The 23,870-nt window shown below is 33.5% G+C and overlaps 1 protein-coding gene across 2 annotated transcripts in view; it reads right to left on the minus strand.

The window, feature by feature from the left end:
* Positions 1-3,551: 3,551 nt before the first annotated feature.
* The window catches only part of CPNE8 (copine 8), a 306,320-nt gene continuing 286,001 nt past the window's right edge, over positions 3,552-23,870 (minus strand). For both annotated transcript variants that reach the window (XM_059934544.1, XM_059934545.1), the window contains 4 exons: positions 17,598-17,700; positions 16,003-16,060; positions 11,281-11,354; positions 3,552-4,124 (listed from right to left, as the gene is read on the minus strand). In XM_059934544.1, coding sequence (XP_059790527.1) covers positions 3,936-4,124; positions 11,281-11,354; positions 16,003-16,060; positions 17,598-17,700 — 424 coding nt within the window. In that variant the 3' untranslated portion in view covers positions 3,552-3,935. The remainder of the gene's footprint in view (positions 4,125-11,280; positions 11,355-16,002; positions 16,061-17,597; positions 17,701-23,870) is intronic.

Raw genomic sequence — 23,870 nt, forward strand, 5'->3', positions numbered from 1 at the left:
ATACAATGGAATATTACTCAGCCATAAAAAGAAACGAAATTGAGTTATTTGTAGTGAGATGGATGGACCTAGAGCCTGTTATACAGAGTGAAGTAAGTCAGAAATAGGAAAACAAATACCATATACTAACACATATATATGGAATCTAAAAAAAAAAAAAAAATTGGTTCTGATGAACCTAGGGGCAGGACAGGAATAAAGACGCAGACGTAGAGAATGGACTTGAGGACGTGGGGAGGGGGAAGGGCAAGCTGGGACGAAGTGAGAGAGTGGCATGGACCCTACCAAATATAAAATAGATAGCTAGTGGGAAGCAGCAGCATAGCACAGGGAGATCAACTCGGTGCTTTGCGACGACCTAGAGGGGTGGAATAGGGAGCGTGGGAGGGAGGCTCAAGAGGGAGGGGATATGAGGATATATGTATACATATGGCTGATTCACTTTGTTGTACAAGAGAAACTAACACAGTATTGTGAAGTAATTTTACTCCAATAAAGATGTATTGAAAAAAAAAAAAAAAACAACACAACCACATCGACCTCATCCTTTTGAGAGAAACCTCTTTATGTTCTAAGCTGATGATAAGCCAGAATTTAAAAAAAAAAAAAAAAAAGTACATGAGTCCCCCTAATTATCTTCACTAAGTCTAAAGAACAAAATAGCCTATGCTACATACCTACTGTCACTGCTGTCCCCCCAACACTATTCAGAGTTTTATCTACCTTTTCTTTCCTCTCCGTTTTACATGCTGGGAGAGAGAATTTTAAAAGTAGTGGTTGAATCATCTGATGTTCTTTAATTGCAACTGTTATACTCCCTAGTTACACATTACAGTAACCTGGGAAGCTTTGAAAATTTACCTATTCTAGATGCCATTAAATCATATTTTCTGGTGTTGGGGAGGCAGAATGCCCCAAACAAAGTAAAATAGTTTATATATAATATGAGGTGATTAATATGTTAAAATGCAAAGCAAAAGTGAGTTCATAGAAGGTAGTGATTATTGTTAGCTGAAGTTTTAAAATAACATAGGTGGAGTTGGGGCTTGAGTTAGAACATTCAAATAATATCCTAGGTGGAGGCCTAAGGAGAGAGCTTGATGGAAAGAAAATTTATGAACTATGCCTGAGACTCCAAATGAACTCAAATTGGTTGGGGAAGAGTGATGAGACAAGCCTGGATAGTTTTAATATTCATTTGGGAAGCAATGGAAATTGATATTATATAACCAGGTAAAACCAGATGATGGAGATGATTGAATAGAAGGCTGAGGGTTCATCCTGTAGTTAAAATGGTTTTCATCAGAGAGGAAGGGAAAGGGATTAGAGAGAGAGAACAGCATCCAAAACTCTCGGGGGTCTTGAGGGTGCCCAGTCATAGTCCTGTTGCTTTCTGCAGCAGGTTTGATGATTTGGAGCTATCACTCTTCTCTCGATACATATCTTTCTCATTGCTCATTACCTAATGCTCATATCCCTGATACCTAGATTGTATGTGCAATTATTGAAATGTGTTTGCATTTATGGAATATGTCTGTGGTATTATTCATTGTACATCTCCTAACAGCAACTCACAAAATTTAAGTAGTTTCACAATGGTAATGAGCTCTACTCTAGTTACATAGTCTTGGATAAATCACCTAACCCCTTCAGTCTTGGTCTTTTCATTTATGCAACAAAGAGACAAGTCTAGGTATTTTCTAATCTTATGTATAGAACATCACATACATTTCTTATGATTATTCTCAGCCATACAAAGGATAAGGTTTGTAACTGGGACTGTTTCTTAACCATTTGCCCCCACTAGGTTTGGGCACACTATTATTTAAATAAAGAAGTGTATATCTTTCATTTTTTTCTGATCAATTCAAATAAAAATAACATGTTTGACAAGAAGGAAAGAATATTGATCTTATTTATTTTCGTTCTTTAGAACTGATGAATGAAGGCAAATAATACAATTGTAGGCTAATAAACTATACTGACATAAATATTTAAGACAAGTAAAGGAAATCATCAGATTCCATGTCATTTATACATAAAGTTTACAGAGCAAATAGTTAACCTTTAAAAGATTTTAATATATACTCCAAAATGGACAATTTAGGAATACATAATTATATAACATCGATTCTGTTAGATATGTGAATGTATATATTTTTGTTTTCCGTAAAATAGTTTCATGCTTATAAAAGTCACCTTAAGTCAACATGGGACAAAGAGAACAACATACAGTAGAAATAAACCAAGTATTAAATAGGATATAAGTGAGGAAAATATTATAAAGCAGTTACATTGTTGACACAAAAGAAAAAAATAAATTCACTTTTCTATTACTTAAAGGTAATTCACAATCATTTCCAGGAATTCTGTGAGAATTTAAGGCCATTTTTTCTAAAGATATGTTTTAATTTAGACACATCTGTCATTCTTGTCATAAAACTGCAATTCTTATAAAAACTGTACATGCAAAAATTCTTTACAATTAATTGTGTATAGGCAGATCAGTCAGTATATAGGAGTGGGTTATTTCACAAATGTGTTGTGCACTAAGTCACATGGTTGTGTATATTTAACTGGGAATTTCGCGAAAAACTTCCAGCCTGTGCACCCTGCGTGGCAACTTGGAAAGGAATTCAAATCAAGAGAGCCAGTATCCTTTTGACTTAAAATATCTAGACAAGGTACAATGAAATAGAAAGTTTAAAACATCTGTTACATGGTTCACAATCAAATATTCTGGATTTTAGTTTTTCTACATAGTATTGTAATATAAAGATGCTACTTTTTTAAAAATTAATAGCTACTTTATTTATTTATTTTATTTTTGGCTGTGTTGGGTCTTCATTTCGTGCGAGGGCTTTCTCTAGTTGCGGCAAGCGCGGGCCACTCTTCATCGCGGTGTGGGGGCCACTCTTCATCGCGGTGTGCGGGCCTTTCACTATCGCGGCCCCTCCCGTTGCGGGGCACAGGCTCCAGACGCGCAGGCTCAGCAGCTGTGGCTCATGGGCCCAGTTTCTCTGCGGCATGTGGGATCTTCCCAGACCAGGGCTCGAACCCGTGTCCCCTGCATTAGCAGGCAGATTCTCAACCACTGCGCCACCAGGGAAGCCCAAAGATGCTACTTTTTACACAAAGTATTTTCTGTGCATTTACAGTTCACGATGTTTGACTTTTTTATTATTTCTACTTAGCGTTACAAAACATAAACAAATTGCAGTCTAAATTTAGAACTCAAACTTCATGAAAAATGCATGTTCTTTCAGAATACACATCTGCTAAGTGTAAACTCCCATACTTGGCAAATGGCACAGAGGAACTGATTACTAAGCAGATGCAGCTTCATAAGACAATTCACTTACTGAGAAATATGAAAGTATCTTTACCTTCCCTTGCTTGCAATTGCATTTGTCCAGACAGTCATTCAAAGAGATATTGCTCTTGTGATTATAGCTATTGCAATTTAGAAGACAAAGGATTCAATATTCAAAACTTGTATTCTTAAGAACAGTTATAAAAGTATTAGAATTTAAAAAGTAGTAACATGTAAACATTGATATAGAGAGACTGCTTTCCTATATACATAGCAGTCAAGGACAATATTTGAGTTAAAAACACAGGTTGCGCTTTTCCCCAACAGTACATTGGAAATTAGCTGTTTTTGTCCAAAAAAACATTTAAAGATTCAGAGAAGACATCCATATTTTGCTTCAAGCATTTAAACAATTTTTCTGTTGCTCATGCAACAACCGTATTTACAGTTTTGGTTTAGGAAGATAATAAATTTTGGATCCAAGAAAGCATACAAACCAATACTGCTGAAACCAAACTGAGAAAAGTATCTCATTCCCTGGTTCCTTACAGAGCACCAGGAGAAAAGCATAGACTCAGCAGTTCTAACTGAAGTATAGTTACATTAGCATTTTGGAGCACAGTCATATTTGAGTATGTAACACATGTGTAGGTGGGGTGTACGGGGGAGGTGCAGGTGATGGCTTGATCCCTCTGGTCCTCATGTAGGAGAGAAACTGCTCTGGGATCTCCGCTAGGACATCTTTAGCTAATCTAGCCATGCTGAGTATGTGGTTTCCGCTTCTGTCAATATAATCCCTGAATGGCACAAACTAAATCAGAGGTGAAAGAAAGTTATTTAACAGACCTTAGCATGCTATTTAAATAAATTTAAAAAATAGAAACAAAAACCAACATATGTAAACATTTGGTTGTAGGAGAATCAGAGAAGCCTGGAATAATGGTGAAATGCATGATAATAACTATGCATTTTAAAGATATTTGATTTATTACAAATAGCTCTAACAGTGACCACAACTTTCTAATATATACTTTATCTAAAAAGGGATGTAATCCTTATCTATGTTTTTCCTGGCAATAACTCTTGTCTCCGGGTCCTGATACACCCATCATGTTGCTACATGTATTCTGCAGTTTTGAGTTCGACACCTAATTGGATGGAGCATTATCCTCTTCAGGGCTCAGTTTCTTGTCAAATGGAATTAATGCGTGCTTAATTCAGCTTTCAATGTAGAAGTATTACTCAAATCAGGGTTAAAAATAATAAATATTGTTAAAGAGTCCTAAACACATGTGAAGTGTTTTTAATTATGTTACTAGACCATCAAATCACATGGACAATGAATATAAAATTTACACAGTTCACATTAGTAGGTACCCGAAATATTCAGTACATTGAATCTTGCCCCAAATGTTTGTTTTTTATATCTGTTATTTGGAAAGGCAAAAAATAAACAACCAAAAACCCTCAGCATAAGATTTTGGTATACTTCTTATTGAAATATCATCAAATATCAATATTCTTATTTTTACATTACATAAAAATTATTGTTCTATCTTTATATAAACGATCATGTGAGAATCCTTATCACTGAATACTCTGGCAATAGATTGCCTGATTCCATTCTCATTTATAATGGTTACTTAATAAACACTGTGCTGTTTGAGGGCATTAGTTCAATTTCCTCTTACAGACATCATGATTCTTGAAAGCAACTGGGAATGATTGTAACTGTTAATGTTGTGATAGTTTGGGGACACAGTAATTTTAGGTCTTGGAGAAAAGGCACAGTGAAGACATTTCAGGAGGTTGTACAATTTTCAAATATAATATTTTAAAGTTTATATTAAATCATTTTTTCCTCCAGAGAAACAGTGTTCACACTCTCATCTCATACTGTAACGTAACTGTTTTAAATTTATTTTGAAAAATTTACTTTTGATTTAAGCAGTTACTCAAGATGTGCCTTCAGAAAATTAACTTTTATTAGGAAGCAGACTTTAAACCACTCAGGTTGCGATAAAGCAGGTTAAAATGTTAAGAAATCAAATAGCAAATGTAATACCATTTATGCAGTGAAAGCAGTCTCTTTTAAGGAAGAGCAGAAAAGTACTCCTTTCTTTTTAAAATAAGGCACCCTATAGACAGAAGAATACCCATATGACCATAATTTTACCCTGTCTTGATACCAGGTGGAAAACTCAGCACAACTTTTAGAAAAATGTGTTAGAGAGGTGACAAATCTTTCTCTTACCTTAAAGGTAGCTAAGTAAGGGTAAGAAAAAACTAACAGACTGAATATAATCTTCAGCTGAGAAGAGAAATAGGAGGGATATGAACATTTGTGAAGTCATATTATCTGACTTGGACAAGACCTGACAAAGAGGTGCAAACAAAGTTAGGTTTATTTTTCTCTCTGAAACTATAATTAGAAAGGTGAGAAAATAAGAATCAACATAGTGAAGGATTAATAGAAAAAGATCTCTAATTTCAGCTATAGCTTATTTCATTCTTATTTTAAAAGGCATAGTATTTAAAAAAAAATTTAGTAATGATATGGTTAGTATATACATAATTACTTTTAAAATTTTAATTATTTTTTAACACCTTTATTGGAGTATAATTGCTTTACAATGGCGTGTTAGTTTCTGCTTTATAACAAAGTGAATCAGCTATACATATACATAATTATCTTTTAAACTATTTGTTAGGAGATCAGTTTTTGAAGAATCTATAGCTAATATCTACATTTCAGGGAAATGGCGACACTCTAGCAGATAGCTGATACTTCTCTAGGGAAGGGGGATATTATACCTGCTGTGTTTTTCCTTTACCTCAACTTTGCTCTTATATTTACTTTTATTTTGGTCTTTTCTCTTAGACCATGGTAATTAAATTCAATTATGTTTTTACTCCCTATTCTCACAACCTCTGGAATTAGACTTCCCAGGTTCAGACGCTGGTTCTGCTGCTTATTAGCTGTGTGGTCTTGGACAATTTACTACTCTGACTCAGTTTCCTCTTCTATAAAATGAGGATAATAATAATAATGCCTACTTCATTAGGTTGTTGTATTAAATAAGTCAACACATAAGTGCATAAAATAGTGTTCAACTCATAATATGTATAGTATGATAGTTATTATTATTATTCTTCATTAATTTATAAATTTATATATACAATATAAATATGAAACTTTTCTTTCTAGTCTTTTGTTTACATTCATATCAAACTTTAAATATTTTTATCAATTTTTTTATCTCTTTCAAACTTAGGTACCAGTATTATAATCTAAAACTGTAATTCCTGACCTTTTTGTTATTTTAAAACACCTGTTTTTTCACCTTTCCAGCAAATGCTATAGGATGTGCTAAATTTTTTATTGAAGTAAATATAAATTCATTTTTAAGAATGTTATGATACTCCAGAATGTCAAAACTAAGATTCATAATCACTGTTCTCATAATACATACAGTTCTACTCATCTTTAAAACATGTTCATAAACAATGGGTAAGAAAGAAATCTTAGTTTTCAGCCAAGGAAGGAAGTATATATCTCATTTAACTTACATTTGCTAAATGCAGGCACAGATTCTGATACGTCCCTTGAGTATTAAGGGACCTTGCCCATGGGTTAAGAGTAACTTATAGCAAGTGATATTATCAACAGGAGCATCTCTTATCCCACATGTGTGTTGGAAGCAGAGAAAAAGATGTTGAGAATCTTCTACTCACTAACCTAAATTATCTAATCCTTTTCCAAAGAAATATTCATCTCTTCAGTAAAGTCATGAGGTACTTCCCTAAGCGAGAGATGAAATTGACAAGTGACTCTGTTTCCTTTACCTCTTATTAATGTTAAATCTTACACTTTTGAGGACAAAAATATATTCTCTTTCTTTTTGGACTCTTGCTGATATCCTTCTATAGTAACAATTTTCCACTCAACTTCTCAGACCCCTCTGTTTATTGTCCCTTTTAATCACTCATTTCTGATCACTGCACCTGGGGACCTCCTGTTCAAAATAACATTCACACATTTGTGAATGTATGTTGATCACTGACTATTACCACAAATTAACTTGGACCCTTAAACTGTTCAGGTTAGAGGAACAAATCAATTTTTACTTTGCACTAATTTATCCCATTCGTATGAAGAATACAAATAAATGCATTCTGTTCAGTTGAAATATACCATTTCCTTGACACGCTACATCTTTCTTTTAGCATCTATCCTGTACAAGGAAAATGTTCTATGTGGTTGCTCTAACAGCTAGCTTTGCCTATTTGTGAAAAAAGTTTGAATCAGTTTGGGCAAATGAGCTTTTAATTGTGGTTCTGCTCAATTTTATTTGATTGTTCCTACTTTGCAGAGCTCCATTAGTGATTTTCAAGTCTAAACCTTGAAGGTAATTATTCTCCTTTTAATGAAAGATATGATTTAAATATAATTTTTAAGGGAATGATAGGCTGGACAGCAGCTGAATGCAGCCAGGAGAAATGATATTGCATTATATACAATGGCCAATCCACAGCACAAGCAAGCAAACAAACAAATGGAAAGCCTTTACATATATTGATTTAAGAAAATAATTCATTTAAGTTTTAGAATAACAACCATAGAATCTCTTCCTGCATACTGTTTATATTATAGTCATATGAGAGTGAATCTTGAGGCAATGAACATAATCACACATAAGACTGACTACAGTGTCATATGTCAAGGTACAGCTACTATGAAACAGTGACATAAAAATGCCTTCCCACTGGACTATGCCAACATACTAATAATAATAACTGAAACTGATATTAATGCATTTATTGAGCAACTGGTATGTGAGAGGCCTTCTGCTAAATGATTTAGTACAACATCTCATTCAGTTTCTTACAAAGTGAAAAGGTAAGAGAGCCTAAATAGACCCTATTTTCTGATATTATTTTAGCCAGCAGTGTTTATAGCATTGATTATGATGGCTTAGATATTTCCTGGTGATAGGAAGATTGACAATATTATTCTTGGTGTGCCCTTGCAACCCCAATATTATAAATATTCAAGAATATTTCTATTCTTAAAAATAACTCATTTAAAAAATGTTTTAGTGAATGGTAGGACCAGGAAACCTGTAATGGTGGAATGTTTTAAAATTTTATTCAAGGTGAGAGAAAAAATGCTAATTCTTCTTGAACACAATGTGATATATAAATGTTTACCCTGGGAACTCTTTTTAAAAGATCAATCACCATTTAGGAACTTTTCCATGAAATTACAAAAGGGTGCATCAAATATCCTTAACTAAATATAGACATGTAAGTCAAGGTGTCACTGTCATTCAGGAGGCTACTAATTCTCTGGGAAGATTTTAGTTTACTGTTAGTATCTGTGAGATCTCATGACTCTCTCAGTTCAACTTTACATGGTAGAATCCCTTGAGTGTTTAGCTATATCTTCAGGTGTCTTCAAAATCTTTGGTGATCTCAGTGTCACTTTATGGTGATAGACTAGTCTCAAGATTCTGACTTTCAATGAGAGGAAATATATAATTATATATATATATATATATATATATATATGTGTGTGTGTTTTTATGTATCTTATACTGATAAGTAACAAAGTATTTTCATGTCTGTTACTTCCTCTGTGACTCACAACATTATGGAAAGAGCAAAGATAAAAGAATGGAGAGTCTGGAGGTAATGAAAGAAAGGCTCAAGGGAGATTTACTGACTTGTTCAAGATCATAGATCTGAGTCCTATCTCACTATTCTTTCCAATGTAGCATATCCAATTAGAGATGAAATACTTTCATGATCAAGGGAATTTTTGTTTTATAAATAAAATAACCAACAACTGTTGGTTGTCACTAACATAACATGTTAATCCTCTTAAAGTGAATCTTAATGATGTGAGCAATCTTAACTACCTTCTAAGAGAGAGAGTAATACCAGTTTCCCTTAAGCATCATTTAAATGATACTATGAGATATGAAGCTGTCTCTTTTTTTTTTTTTTTTTTTTAATTTTTTTTTTTTTTTTTAATTTTACTTATTTATTTATGGCTGTGTTGGGTCTTCGTTTCTGTGCGAGGGCTCTCTCCAGCTGCGGCAAGTGGGGGCCACTCTTCATCGCGGTGCGCGGCCCCTCGCTCTCGCGGCCTCTCTTGTTGCAGAGCACAGGCTCCAGACGCGCAGGCTCAGCAGCTGTGGCTCACGGGCCCAGCCGCTCCGCGGCATGCGGGATCCTCCCAGACCAGGGCTTGAACCCGTGTCCCCTGCACTAGCAGGCAGACTCTCAACCACTGCGCCACCAGGGAAGCCCAGAAGCTGTCTCTTTTAACTTGGTAAAAATGCATTACAACAGCAACATAATACATTTTAAAGTACTTCAAATTCATACTTCCATGCAGTAATTTGATTTTTTGGTTACTGTGAACTAGACATTATGGAGAGATTTTTAGAAAAAGTGCAATTACTTGGACTTATAATTATGCTAATCAGCGTAAGGTGAATAATCGTGTGTCTAATTATAAAAAACAAAACATCGTGGGATTCTTAAATAGATGACCACATCACCATGTTCCCTTTCTCAGCTGCTTTTAAACGAATTATTCATATGTGTGTGCTTTTTACGTTACCAAGAACATTAGGTTAAAATGTTAACATTTTAATGTTAATATTTAAACATTAGGTTTAAATAATATTTAATTACCTTCTTAAAAAACTGTTATACAGATGTTTCTATTTTAAAACTTAATTTTGCTGACTGATGAAGAAGAATGCTTTTTTATCTTTGTCAAGATTAATCTTTATAATATATTTACAGATTATTTTATATTATTCTCCCTCTCTAATTTTTAAAATTATTTTTGTTGTATTTTACTGAGTTCTTTTTCAGTCATGTATTTTATATATATTATCTGATAAAATCTTTAAACAATGCCAGAACACTGAAATTTAGAAAGCTTATCCAAGTTATCACAGTGGACAATCCAGGATTTGAACCAAATTCTCTTGCATTCCAAATTAGATTATCTTAATGACTGTATTATGGGTGAATATATAGATTATTATTTAGGAGATAATATTGAATTCCATTGTTTGCTCCTTTAAGTGCTCAAATTGTACTGAGAACTTTCCTTTCCTATTTAGTCTTCCCTTCACAGTCTTTTTTTGCTTCTGACATCCTAAAAGATATGAAGACTCTAAAGTATGCAGAAATTTAGTTGATTTAACTCCTTTGTTTCACTTATAAATATTAATTGCATTTTTTTCTTTCTATTCACTCCCAGAATAGTAGGCTTTAGTTAAGTATTTTTCTTGATTCTAATAGAATTATGAATCATATATATGTCTATATATCTATATAGAGAGATATATAATCTCTTATTATGTTATATTTTATTATAGTATTATACATATTATTATATGTTACCATGTATTATATTAATATTATTATTTATATATTTTATATAATTTTTGTATTTATATACAATTATAAGATCTATTTTTCCACTTTTCTAACCATAAGCTATGGGGGAAATAGAAAAAAATCTACATTTTTGGTTTGTTTCTACTAAGTTTACTTACACTGAATATGCATCACCTGTCTTAAAATATATTTAATCTTTATTGAGGGCTAAGTAATAAATAGATAAACATCATTAAAAGCCTGTTATGTTTCTAGCTTTTAATTTTAGTAAAGATCTCAATGATATTTTCTGGTAATAATAAAGTAGGAAAAGACACTTATTAACAATTCTACTTCATATATGGTGAACATGAAGTATGGGGGAAAGTAATTTGGTGCTTGTTCTAGGCCATTAATTAACATGCATTTTATAGAGAATCAACTGCCTCAATCAAACAGAACCTGAGACTCTTGATTTCAATTTAAACTCTTCATTTACAAATCAGAGATGACATGGGCTCTTCACAATGAACAAAATAAATAATTTTCATTAAATTGCTTACCTGCACAATGTCCCTTTCAGCATATTTTCCTCTGGAGGAAACTCTTACATCATCTCCATCCAATTCAACCATTGCTTGAAAATAAAATAGGATCATTTATTCAGTGCATTTTAGCTAAATACTATAACAAATGTAGGCAATAATGAAATCAAGATGTATGAAGTAACAATATGTCCTATGTTAAAGGCGGAAAGCTTGTTGATCCTTTCATCTCCTCGGTGATTTCTTCCACAAAACTTAACTGAGTGCAAATTTCACAAGTGGAGAAAGCAAGCTCAGACCTCATGTGACACTTTGAAAGATGAGGAGAACCTATGCAGTGTAGAAGTCTTTAGGTACATCTCCCCATTCTATAGATCCTTAACTCTGGATTACATGCTTACATGACTGATTCGGCAAGTGATGCTAATTCATTCCATTTTAATTTTTTCTTTCTAATTTAAGAAACTAGGCACTAATCATTATAGAACTTCCAATAGCAATTTGAACTTTATTCTCTTTGAAACTACACAAAGCTATATAATCATATTGTCTGTAATCTTTTTATGAATAGATTTAAAAACAAAAAGGCATTTGCTCTGCTCTTATGGTGATTGGATAAAGCATGAAATTTCTGAAGTATGATTTTTTTGTTGATTAAAAATAATTTCAACATTACATAGATCAACTGGTATTTGGGAATACTGTGATATAACGGAACAGCTGGTATACAATAATGTTACGCTGCAATTAAGAACATTTTCCAGAGTTTAATGTTTCAGTGAGAATTCTCTAAATAACTAATTACATGAGGAATGCTAATTTGTACTTAAAGTATATTCTCCTACTAATAATCCATTTTGTATGCACATGATATTCACCAGACTCCGGAGAGCCACTTGCAATTATGTTTGCTTTGTCATCTTCTAAAAAATATTAGAATACAATCCTCACCTTTTCACTATTTTCTTCAGTGCTTGGATAATGTATTTGGGTTAAAGACATTTTACTTTTTTTCCTATTTTATTTTTTTTGATTGAGGTATAATTGACAAATAACATTATATTATTTTTAGCTATATAACATAATGATTCACTACTTGTATATATTGTGAAATGATCACCACAATGAGTCTAGTTGACCATACATAATTACAAATTTTTTTCTTCTGATGAGAACTTTTAAGATCTATTCTCTTAGCAACCTTCATATATGCAATACAGTATTAACTATACTAACCACACTGTACATTACATTCGTGTGACATACTTATTTTAAAACTGGAAGTTTGTACCTTTTGACTGCCTTCACCCATTTCACCGACCTCCAATGCTGGCAAGCCTCTGGCAACCACCAATCTGTTTTCTATATCTATAAGCTTGTTTTTTTTTTAAAACAGGTTTTAAGTTTTACTTTTCTACACATGTTCAGGAATCAATGTCTGGGCTGAAACATTGCCAGTACACATAATTGTTAGTGAGCCATCATCCAATAATCTCCTTAGATATATAATATATGTCATAATTTAGTAACATGTAAATTACCAATAATAAGGTAATTAACTTATTCAAAATACAAAAGAACTATTTTTTTCTCTCCTAGTTATTAGGGATTTAAATAGGAAAATTCATTATACTCAAATATTTTCAATAGTTAATTCCTTTTTTTGGTCTAAGTTTGTTTTCAAAATTTTCATATTACTTTGAGACATAAATGTACATTGATAGTGACATGCCAGCAATTGGAGAATCTTCTCCTTTATTATCTATATTTGCTAATAACTCCTAACAATTACCCTATACTCACTCTAAAATGGGAAACAAAAATTAGATGATAATCTGGGCCTCACCTTCCACAATCCTCTACAATCTCCATTGGCCTTTGTAAGTGTTTTATTTCAATTAAAGACAGTGACAGTTATTCAGGCAATAGTGTATTAGAATGAGATCCTATAAAATATCTCCCACTTTTCAGTATGTCCTTTGAGTTAAAAGGCTATGGGTAGCAGAATTGGAGGCTACACTTTTGAGAGCAAGAAGAAAAGAAATAGCATATAAGTGGTGGAAGGGAAATGTTCACTCTTCAGTTTTTCAGATCATCTAGTCCTCAAGGAGCCTGAAATTGTAAGCACAGGTTCCCCATCAGTACCCGTCTCTGGAAAAAAGATATATAAGGTACAGACCTGTATTTCTTTCTAGCCTTGGGAGACAAAATCATATTAGAATCCCTTATAGTTCTCTCCCTTTCCTAACTTGTATCAAAGCAGTTAACCAGATGCTACTTTAATTTGACTTTTTGCCTTTTAAGGATAAAGAAATCCTGCTTTGAGAAATTATACAGAAAGTTTTAAATTGTTCTCATTGAAATAAAGAAACAAGACATTTAAATACTCATGAATCTAGTAGTTTATTTATATTTCCTCTACCTTCAAAGAATGAATGGCAAAATGCTGCATTTCTTGCCTATGCAAACCTCCTGGTTATGTTATGTGTAGATGTTGGATTTATGTGGTTAACTGATAAAATATGCAAGTTTTATTTCAGTCTTTATGTCAATTTATGTGTGCTATTTAAACTTACTTATCGTAGATTTGGAAGTGCTTAGAAAAAGGCTCTTTTGATAGGATAGCAGCAACTTGAATATAAGTCAGAAATTTTCTTCCAGCAGGGTGAAAGCAGAAATCAGGTGTTTCAGGACCCTAATTCCCTGTTCACAGGTTTGCCAGAGGAAAATTTCACTTTAATTCCCAGGAGGGAATTCTATGGGAAGGCAACTTCCCTCTTTGTCTATAATCTTTGCTCACTTTTCCTCATGAAAAGAGGAGGGATTCACAAGATAACTAAGATTGAGAGATGGAACGACCTTGAATCTCTCTCTTTTGGAGCAGCCTATCCTCAAGTTGAAGACAATTTCTCCCTGTGGCATGCTTAATAGGCAAGGATCTGCCCCTGTACAGAGAAGGCCTGGAGATAAAGGTGAGGTCATTTAATCTTTGGGGAAAAAAGTAGCAAGAAGTCTGATTCTGTGCACAGGGCAACCCAAATTCTCCAATTCTACACTACTATTAATAAAACATATTCTGATCTCTGAGTGATTCCTGCATTTTTTTTTTTTTTTTTTTAGTTAATTCAAGAAGTCAGAGAGGGAAATGATGAATTTTCATACCTCAAAACCCTGATAAATAATTCACTGGGAACAAAAAAATTGAAGAAAATAAATAGGTGTGGCAGTTGTAAGAAGTTAGTACCCAAATAGCTGTGCCTGCTGCTTTGAATAGAAATATATGACCAGAAATATACATAGGAAGGGTCAGTGGCTCTCTATTTACACATTATGTGTGGGAGCTCTTGGGGAACAAGTGACAGGGCTTACACCTAACAACGGCCTTCCATAGGATTCTGGGAGACCTGGAATATACCCAACGAGAAGTGCATACTTGAGAGGCAAAAGCAAATTAGTAACTGAAGAAGAAATCATGAGTTATTTTAACCTAGCAATCAGTGAAGTTTGTGAACCACAGTCTATCACTGCTCAATGCAGATGATCAAGTACACAAAGTGTTAACAAGAAAGATGTCTCTTAGTTTTCCTGACTCCAGAGTGGTATCTCAGATTCATGCCTGATGGACAATGTAAACAGATGTAAATATTCAGAGACAGAGAAAATATTAGCAGGAGCTAAAATGACTTCTGCTGGAAGATTATAATGATGCAAAGTGTAACCAGCCAAGCATGGAATTAAAGGAAAGAATTTCCAGGATCAGCAATATAACTGCTTGTGTTGTTTTACCTGAGACTGAGAGATCTATACTATCCTTATGGAGGAGGCACTGGTGGTTAAACAAGAATCATCCTAGTGATGATCATACAATAATTAGCCACCTATGTGCCTAAATTAACCTGTAGCATACCAAAAGTTGTTCCAAATATTCTAAAATTATTCTCATTTCTAAAGTTCCAAGCTAAATACTGTCATCATTAATGTAAAAACACCTGAACCAGGTGAATGTTATGTGGTTATGCAGTTGATGTCTAGCATAGAGTTCTCTTAAAGGAATTCATCAGGTGACAAGGAATAGACTATCCTTAGAGAAGTTTACCCAGATCACTAGTCACACAAACACCCGTCACACTAATTGACATCTGAAGATGGCTTGAGCCCAAACAGAAAACTACCCAGTAAGTGAATTTAGCATAATTATATAAAGTCTCATTAAATTTCAGATGGTCAATTCCATTTTCATTTTACTTTACTCTTTCATATGACAGAACTTAAATATATATAAAAATAATGTCTATCAACTAGCCAAGGTCTGAAAATCCATTATTATGCTTGTGTTAATATTTCTATTTCACAACCTAGTGGTTTATTAATTTAGTGCTCATCCTTAAAAGTTTTTAGGGAATCCAAAGTGTATTTCGCCTTGGGAACAAAAACTCAATTTATCACTTGGTCTTAAGAAATATTTTGAGGTACAAACCATCTCTAATAAAACAGAAAGCTACATGTTGAATTAACCTATACTAGAGAGATAATGTCCTACTCAGAAGACATCCTTTTAATTTGCTCACCTTAATAGACTCCATCATGTAATATCTATATTTATGTCTATATGTACATGGACACTGTATACAAATCCATACGCACACTCACATCCTTATATGCAAAAAAAGAGTGATAGAAACCTAAGTGCATAATGAGTCAGATTAAATAAATTCCCACGGCTGAAATTTTATTACTCACCATCAAATTCTGCTGGCCCAACACCTACTATAATTATTGACATTGGAAGTTTTGAAGCCTTCAAAGAGAGCACACAGTTAGTTCACAATTAAGAAACTGAATTGAGGAAACAACTAAGAATTAAGAAGAAAAAAATATCCTGAGTTTTGATATTTTTCACAGATGTTCTTTAAAATAGTTTTGAGCATATTTAAAATTAACACAGAATAATATACTTGATTCCACTCTTATCCTTTCTGAACTCTGTACATACGCTAATTCAGTGGGATGTTCTTCAGGAATGACCAGTCTTGGATAATATTTTTTTTAAAAAAGTACTGAGCATGTGCTTTCACTTGCTATTCTCAGACAAAATATTCCTAAGCTGATTCTGGGTACCTTTGGTCTCTTTTTCCATGTTCTCTCTCCATTCAAAAATCTTTCAGTTGCTAAAAGGGAAAAAAAGGTACCATATTTGTGAAAAAGTAGTACTCTATTTCATTTATAGCTATGGTTAGGAAAAGCAATTTTCATAGTAAATGAGTGAATACAAATAATAACTATAGAAAGTTATTATTAGTATGATAAAATAATTTTATGGTAAGAATATAAGATCCACCAGCAGATAGGTGGAACAGTATAGCAACCACATCTTCAGCTGTGAAGGTCACTGAATTATGAATAACTGTTCCTCAGTGCATGTCCTTTTAGTTTAAACCTAGATTACTAAGTCCATATTTTAAAGAGCATGATAATGCCACTGATCAGAACATAAAGGAAATCAAGACAAATCCAACCCAGTGTGTCTAGTCAAAACCATATAAACAAATAAGTAAATGTACAAGATTCTACCTCTCTTCCTTTTTGTGTTTGGTTTTGCTAAGTGTAGGTCTATAAACATTTGATTTTTTCCCACATGTAACTATTTTTTTCTCACACAAACAGCTAATTATATTTTCCCTATGCTATTAATAATTATGAAGTATGATAAACAATTTTTTCACACAGCCCATTTTTACTAATGTCTATTTTGTGTCAAACATTGCTAAACCTGAGTATAGAAAGGTAAGTAAAAACAGATATAATTTTAGAGGTTGCAGTCTAGTAAATATAGATATTATAAATTATAGTCTAATAAAGAAGACAATGAATCATAAATATAACACATAATTAGGAATAATGAGAAAAATGGATTTTGAATCAATGCTAGTCCTTATCCAGTTCTATAAATATAGAAATTAGCACAGTTCTCCTGTAACTATTACTGTAAATGTAAATGTTAAAGAAATATTCTGTACAAATTGTACAAACTGTATACAAGCACATCAAACTAATCAAGATAAACACAGTCATGCACATGAAGGTGATGCTATTATTTATTTTTATTTTAATTTTTTGGAAATAATTTTGTTACAACCCAATTATTCACACCTCTTAGTTTGGTCCTTATGGATGAATGCTACTAATGTGTGTGAGTTTTCTGGATAATGCAATTGGCTGCAAAGGCATGGGCATTTTGTTTCACTCTTAAGTCAACTAAGTAGACTCTAGTTAGTCAACCTAAGTAGCACCAGGCATTCAGTTAGCCAGCCCAAGACTGAATGACTCTTACTTACATTAACTATGGACTCCTTAGTTTGAGCCATATCTGAGATAACACCGTCTGTCACAATCAGTAGCACAAAATACTGGGAGCCATCCTTTACAGAAGAAGCATATCTGAAAGGCAAAGAAAAGGTAAAGAATACCACAAAATAAAACATTTCCTCTCGACATGATAGTTGCTAAATATAATTTGGAAGAGCCAACAAACATTTTAATCTCAAGAAAATATTTAAACATATCTTAGGAGCCTATATATGAAAACTCTCAAATATGCATTTTTTTCTGAAATAGCACACTAGAATAACAGCAACATTACTGCATGCTGGCACAAAGAAATGCCTGGCTGCCTTAGAAATTCATTCACTAATAAAAGGTGAGCTGGATGGTATGTTAACACACAGGAATGGCTACAGCTTTTGGAAATAGACATCCTGGCTAAGCAACATATTATGTGTATATCTTCAGTATAACATTACATAAGCTATCTGAACTTTATTTTCTTATCTGTAAAATCAAGATAATGCAACTTTGTATTGTTAATAAAGAAATTTCACATATGGTAGTAAATATTTATACAGTTATATAACTGGTAGATTTTATATATGGTAAATTATATAAGTGATTATGATTTTTGTTTTGGAACTAGATAGCAGTGATGATTGCCCAACATTGTGAATATCTGAATGTCATTGAACTGTAAACTTTAAAATGGTTGGTTTTATGTCATGTGAATTTCACCTTAATAAAAAAATGCAACAGAAGAAACACTTTTTGACATAGCTATAGTTCCAATTCTTAATACGTGTTAAATTGGTGAAAGATGGGAAGGAGAATTATAGCAAACAAAGACAAAAATTAGGTATGTAATAAGAACATATTCTAGTACTTGTTTTTTGTATTCCAGTGCAGAATTCTCACCAAATAATACTCAGCCATTTAGAGGAGAATTTTATGACAATATTTTATCTTTTTTTTTTCCCGTTGTGTTCTACCATTATGGGTATCTAGAGTATATTCTCAATAGAATGACTTTTATGATTTTTAGTACATAACTAGTATGCCGGTCATATCTAGTAACGAGCAAGCACTGTGGTGCTTGTAGGAGATAAATAGTTAACAAGAAGACTTTGGTCTACTTTCGTAAAAAATCATCAAGTAAATCACAGAAAAATTGGTTTCAAGAAACTTCTATTGATTACCAATGAAAATCTTTCACTACCTGATGGAGTCTAAATAATAAATTTAGAATAGTTTGGAGAAAAACCAATAGCATAATATGACAGGGAAAAACTTATATCTTGTAAAGCAGAATTTATAACTATATGAACAAGAAAATATTTACAACTTTGCCATAGACAAGAGAAACTAATAATTGTTCATGATGTTAATAAAATGACTGGTAATTTTATAGATTGATGAAGAGAATACAGCAAGTGATATGTTCATACACTGAGGAGCCAGCTAAAAATAGCATTGAACTTGTTCTACAACATATAGTCAAAAATGCTCTCACCATGTTGAACAATTGATCTTCGACACTAAGGAATTTGTATTAATTTGATGGTAACACAGCAATGAAAAAATCCAAAACAGGTATGAACCTACTCTCCTATTTTATGCTTAAATTTTTTTCTTAAGAAAAGAAGTAGGATAATCTCCCTCAGGAATTCATTTTTTAATTTTTAAATACCCATTATTTTTAAAAAGCATTTTTTACTGACTATGCTTCAAAAACGTAAGGATTATATTTCATGTGATTAACAGGAGGTTATAAATAGTGAGAAAAACTTCTATGAGTACAACTCTATGGCTTTTATGTTTTCCATACCAAATGATGTGTTGAAAATGGTGAGAAGATGGAAAATTGAGTGTTATGCAATCTTATGAATATCACTTCAAGTGGCTTAACTGATCCTTTTTCGGGGGGAGGTGTTTACTTTTTTTAAATTAATTTTTATTGGAGTAGAGTTGATTTACAATGCTTTGTTAGTTTCTGCTGTACAGCAAAGTGAATCAATTATACATATACATATATCCATTCTTTTTTAGATTCTTTTCCCATGTAGGCCATTACACAGTATTGTGTCGAGTTCCCTGTGCTATACAGTAGGTTCTTTTTATTATTTTTTTTAATTAATTAATTTTTATTTTTGGCTGCCTTGGGTCTCTGTTGCTGCGCTTGGGCTTTTCTCTAGTTGCGCCGAGCGGGGGCTACTCTTCATTGCGGTGCACGGGCTTCTCATTGGGTGGCTTCTCTTGTTGCACAGCACGGGCTCTAGGTGTGCAGGCTTCAGTAGTTGTGGCACTCAGGCTCAGTAGTTGTGGCTCGCGGGCTCTAGAGTGCATGCTCAGTAGTTGTGGCACATGGGCTTAGCTGCTCCACGGCATGTGGGATCTTCCCGGACCAGGGATCGAACCTGTGTCCCCTGCACTGACAGGTGGATTATTAACCACTGTGCCACCAGGGAAGTCCCTGCAGTAGCTTCTTATTAGTTATATATTTCATATATAGTAGTGTGTATGTGTCAATCCCAATCTCACAATTTTATCTCTCCCTCACCTTTCCCCCTTGGTAACCATAAGTTTATTTTCTACATCTGTGACTGTATTTCTGTTTTGTAAATAAGTCCATTTGTACTATGTTTTTGTAGATGCAACATATAAGAAATATCATATGATATTTGTCTTTCTCTGCCTGACTTACTTCACTCAGAATGACAATCTCTAGGTCCATCCATGTTGCTGCCAATGGCATTATTTCATTCTTTTTTATGGCTGAGTAATATCCCATTGTATATATGTGCCACATCTTCTTTCTCCATTCTTCCATCAATGGACATTGAGGTTGCTTCCACGTCCTGGTTATTGTAAATAGCGCTGCAATATACATTGGGTTGCATGTATCTTTTTGAATTATGGTTTTCTTGGGATATATGCCCAGGAGTGGGATTGCCAAATCATATGGTAACTCTATTTTTTGTTTTTTAAGGAATCTCTATAGTGTTCTCCATAGTGGCTGTACCAATTTACATTCTCATCAACAATGTAGGAGGGTTCCCTTTTCTCCACACCTTCTCCAGCATTTATTGTTTGTAGATTTTTTCGATGACGGCCATTCTGAATGGTGTCAGGTGATACCTCATTGCAGTCTGATTTGCATTTCTCTAATAATTAGTGATGTTGAGCATCTTTACCTGTGCTTTTTGGTCATCTGTATGTCTTCTTTACAGAAATGTCTTTTTAGATCTTGTGCCCATTTTTTGATTGGGTTGTTTGTCTTTTTGATATTGAGGTGTATGAGCTGTTTATATATTTTGGAGATTAATCCCTGGTTGGTCGCTTCATCTGCAAATGTTGTGCTGGCCAAAAAGTTCATTTGGGTTTTTCCATAAGATATTTTCTCCCTATCTGTGGGTTGTCTTTTCATTTTGGTTATGGATTCCTTTGCTGTGCAAAAGCTTTTAAGTTTAATTAGGTCCCATTTGTTTATTTTTGTTTTTCTTTTCATTACTCTAGGAGGTGGGTCAAAAAAGATCTTGCTGCGATTTATTTCAAAGTGTGTTCTACCTATGTTTTCCTCTAAGAATTATAGTATCTGGTCTTACATTCAGGTCTTTAACCCATCTTGAGTTTCTTTTTCTGTATAGTGTTTGAGAATATTCTAATTTCATTGGTTTACATGTAGCTGTCCAGTTTTCCCAGCACCACTTACTGAAGAGACTGTCTTTCTCCATTGTATATTCTTGCCTCCTTTGTCACAGATTAGGTGACCATAGGTACGTGGGTTTATCTCTGGACTTTCTATCCTGTTCCATTGATCTATATTTCTGTTTTGTGGCAGAACCACACTGTTTTGATTACTGTAGCTTTGTAGTATAGTCTGAAGTCAGGGAGCCTGATTCTTCCAGCTCCAGTTTTCTTTCTCAAGATTGCTTTGGCTATTTGGGGTCTTTTGTGTTTCCATACAAATTGTAAAATTTTTGGTTCTATTTCTGTGAAAAATGCTATTGGTAATTTGGTAGGGATTGCAATGAATCTGTAGACTGCCTTGGATAGTATAGTCTTGTTGACAATATTGATTCTTCCCATCCAAGAACATGGTATATCTCTCCATCTGTTTGTGTGATCTTTGATTTCTTTCATCAGTATCTTATAGTTTTCTGAGTACAGGTCTTTTGCCTCCTTAGGTAGGTTTATTCCCAAGTGTTTTATTCTTTTTGATGCAATGATAAATGGGAGTGTTTCCTTAATTTCTCTTTCTAATCATTCATTGTTAGTGTATAGGAATGCAAGAGATTTCTATGTATTAATTTTGTATCCTGTAACTTTACCAAACTCATTGATAAGCTCTAGTAGTGTTCTGGTAGCATCTTTAGGATTTTCTATGTATAGTATCATGTCAGCTGCAAACAGTGACGGTTTTACTTCTTCTTCTCCAATTTGGATTTCTTTTATTTCTTTTTCTTCTCTGGTTGCCTTGGCTAGGACCTCCTAAACTAAGTTGAATAAAAGTGGCAAGATGGACATCCTTATCTTGTTCCTTATCTTAGACGAAATGCTTTCAGTTTTTTACCATTGAGAATAATGTTTGCTGTGGGTTTGTCATATATGGACTAAATTATCTTGAGTTAGGTTCCCTCTATGCCCACTTTCTGGAGTGTTTTCATCATAAATGGGAGTTAAATTTTGTTGAAAGCTTTTTCTGCATCTACTGAGATGATCATATGAATTTTATTCTTCAGTTTGTTAATGTGGTGTATCACATTATTTGTGTTTATTGCAGAATCTTTGCATCTCTGGATAAATCCCACCTGATCATAGTGCATGACTCTTTTACTGTGTTGTTCGATTTGGTTTGCTAGTATTTTGTTGAGGATTTTTGTGTCTATGTTCATCAGTGATATTTGGGCCTGTAATTTTCTTTTTTGTGATACCTTTGGTTTTGTATCAGGTTGATGGTGGCCGTGTATAATGAGCTTGTGAGTGTTCCTTCCTCTGCATTTTTTTAGAATAGTTTCAGAAGGATAGGTGTTAACTCTTTTCTACATGTGTGACAGAATTCGCCTGTGAAGCCATCTGGTCCTAGACTTTTGTTTGTTGGAAGTTTTTAAAGCACAATTTCAATTTCAATATTTGTGATTGGTGTGTTTATATTTTCTATTTCTTCCAGGTTCAGTCTTAGAAGGTTGTACCTTTCTAAGAATTCGTCCATTTCTCCTAGGTTGTCCATTTTATTGGCATAGAGTTGCTTGTAGCAGTTTCTTACGATCCTTTGTATTTCTGTGGTGTCCATTGCAACTTCTCCTTTTTCATTTCTAATTTTATTGATTTGAGTCCTTTCCCTTTTTCTTGATGTGTATGGCTAAAGTTTTATCAATTTTGTTTATCTTCTCAAAGAACCAGCTTTTAGTTTCATTTATCTTTGCTATTGTTTTCTCCATCTCTACTTATTTCTGTTCTTCATAATTTCTTTTCTTCTACTAACTTTAGGTTTTGTTCATTCCTGTTTCTCTAGTTGCTTTATGTGTAAGGATAGGTTGTTAATTTGAGATTTTTCTTGTTTCCTGAGGTAAGATTGTATTGCTATAAACTTCCAAGAACTGCTTTTGTCACGTCCCATACATTTTGTATCGTCATGTTTTCATCGTCAATTTTCCCTAGGTATTTTATGATTTCCTCTTTGATTTTTTCAGTGATCCATTGGTTGTTTAGTAACATATTGTTTAGCCTCCATGTGTTTGTGTTTTTTTACCTTTTTTCCCTGTAGTTGATTTCTACTCTCATAGCATTGTGGTCAGAAAAATGTTTTATGATTCCGATTTTTTAAATATGCCAAGGCTTGATTTGTGGCCCAAGATGTGATTTTTCTTGGAGAATGTTCCATGTGCACTTGAGAAGAAAGTATATTCTGCTGCTTTTGGATGGAATGTCATATAGATATCAATTAAGTCTATCTGGTCTAATGTGTCATTTAAGGCTTAGGTTTCCTTATTAATTTTCTGTGTGGATAATCTGTCAATTGGTGTAAGTGGGGTGTTAAAGTCCCCCACTATTATTGTGTTACTGTTGATTTCCCTGTTTATGGATGTTAGCATTTGCCCTATATATTGAGGTGCTCCTATGTTGGGTGCGTATATATTTACAATTGCTATATCTTCCTCTTGGATTGATCCCTTGATCATTATGTAGTGTCCTTCCTTGTCTCTTTTAACAGTATTTTAAAGTCTATTTTGTCTGATATGAGTTTTTTTACTCCAGCTTTGATTTCCATTTTCATGGAAAAT

The sequence above is a fragment of the Balaenoptera ricei genome, chromosome 10, assembly GCF_028023285.1.
Source record: "Balaenoptera ricei isolate mBalRic1 chromosome 10, mBalRic1.hap2, whole genome shotgun sequence".
NCBI classification, from domain to species: Eukaryota; Metazoa; Chordata; class Mammalia; order Artiodactyla; family Balaenopteridae; genus Balaenoptera; species Balaenoptera ricei.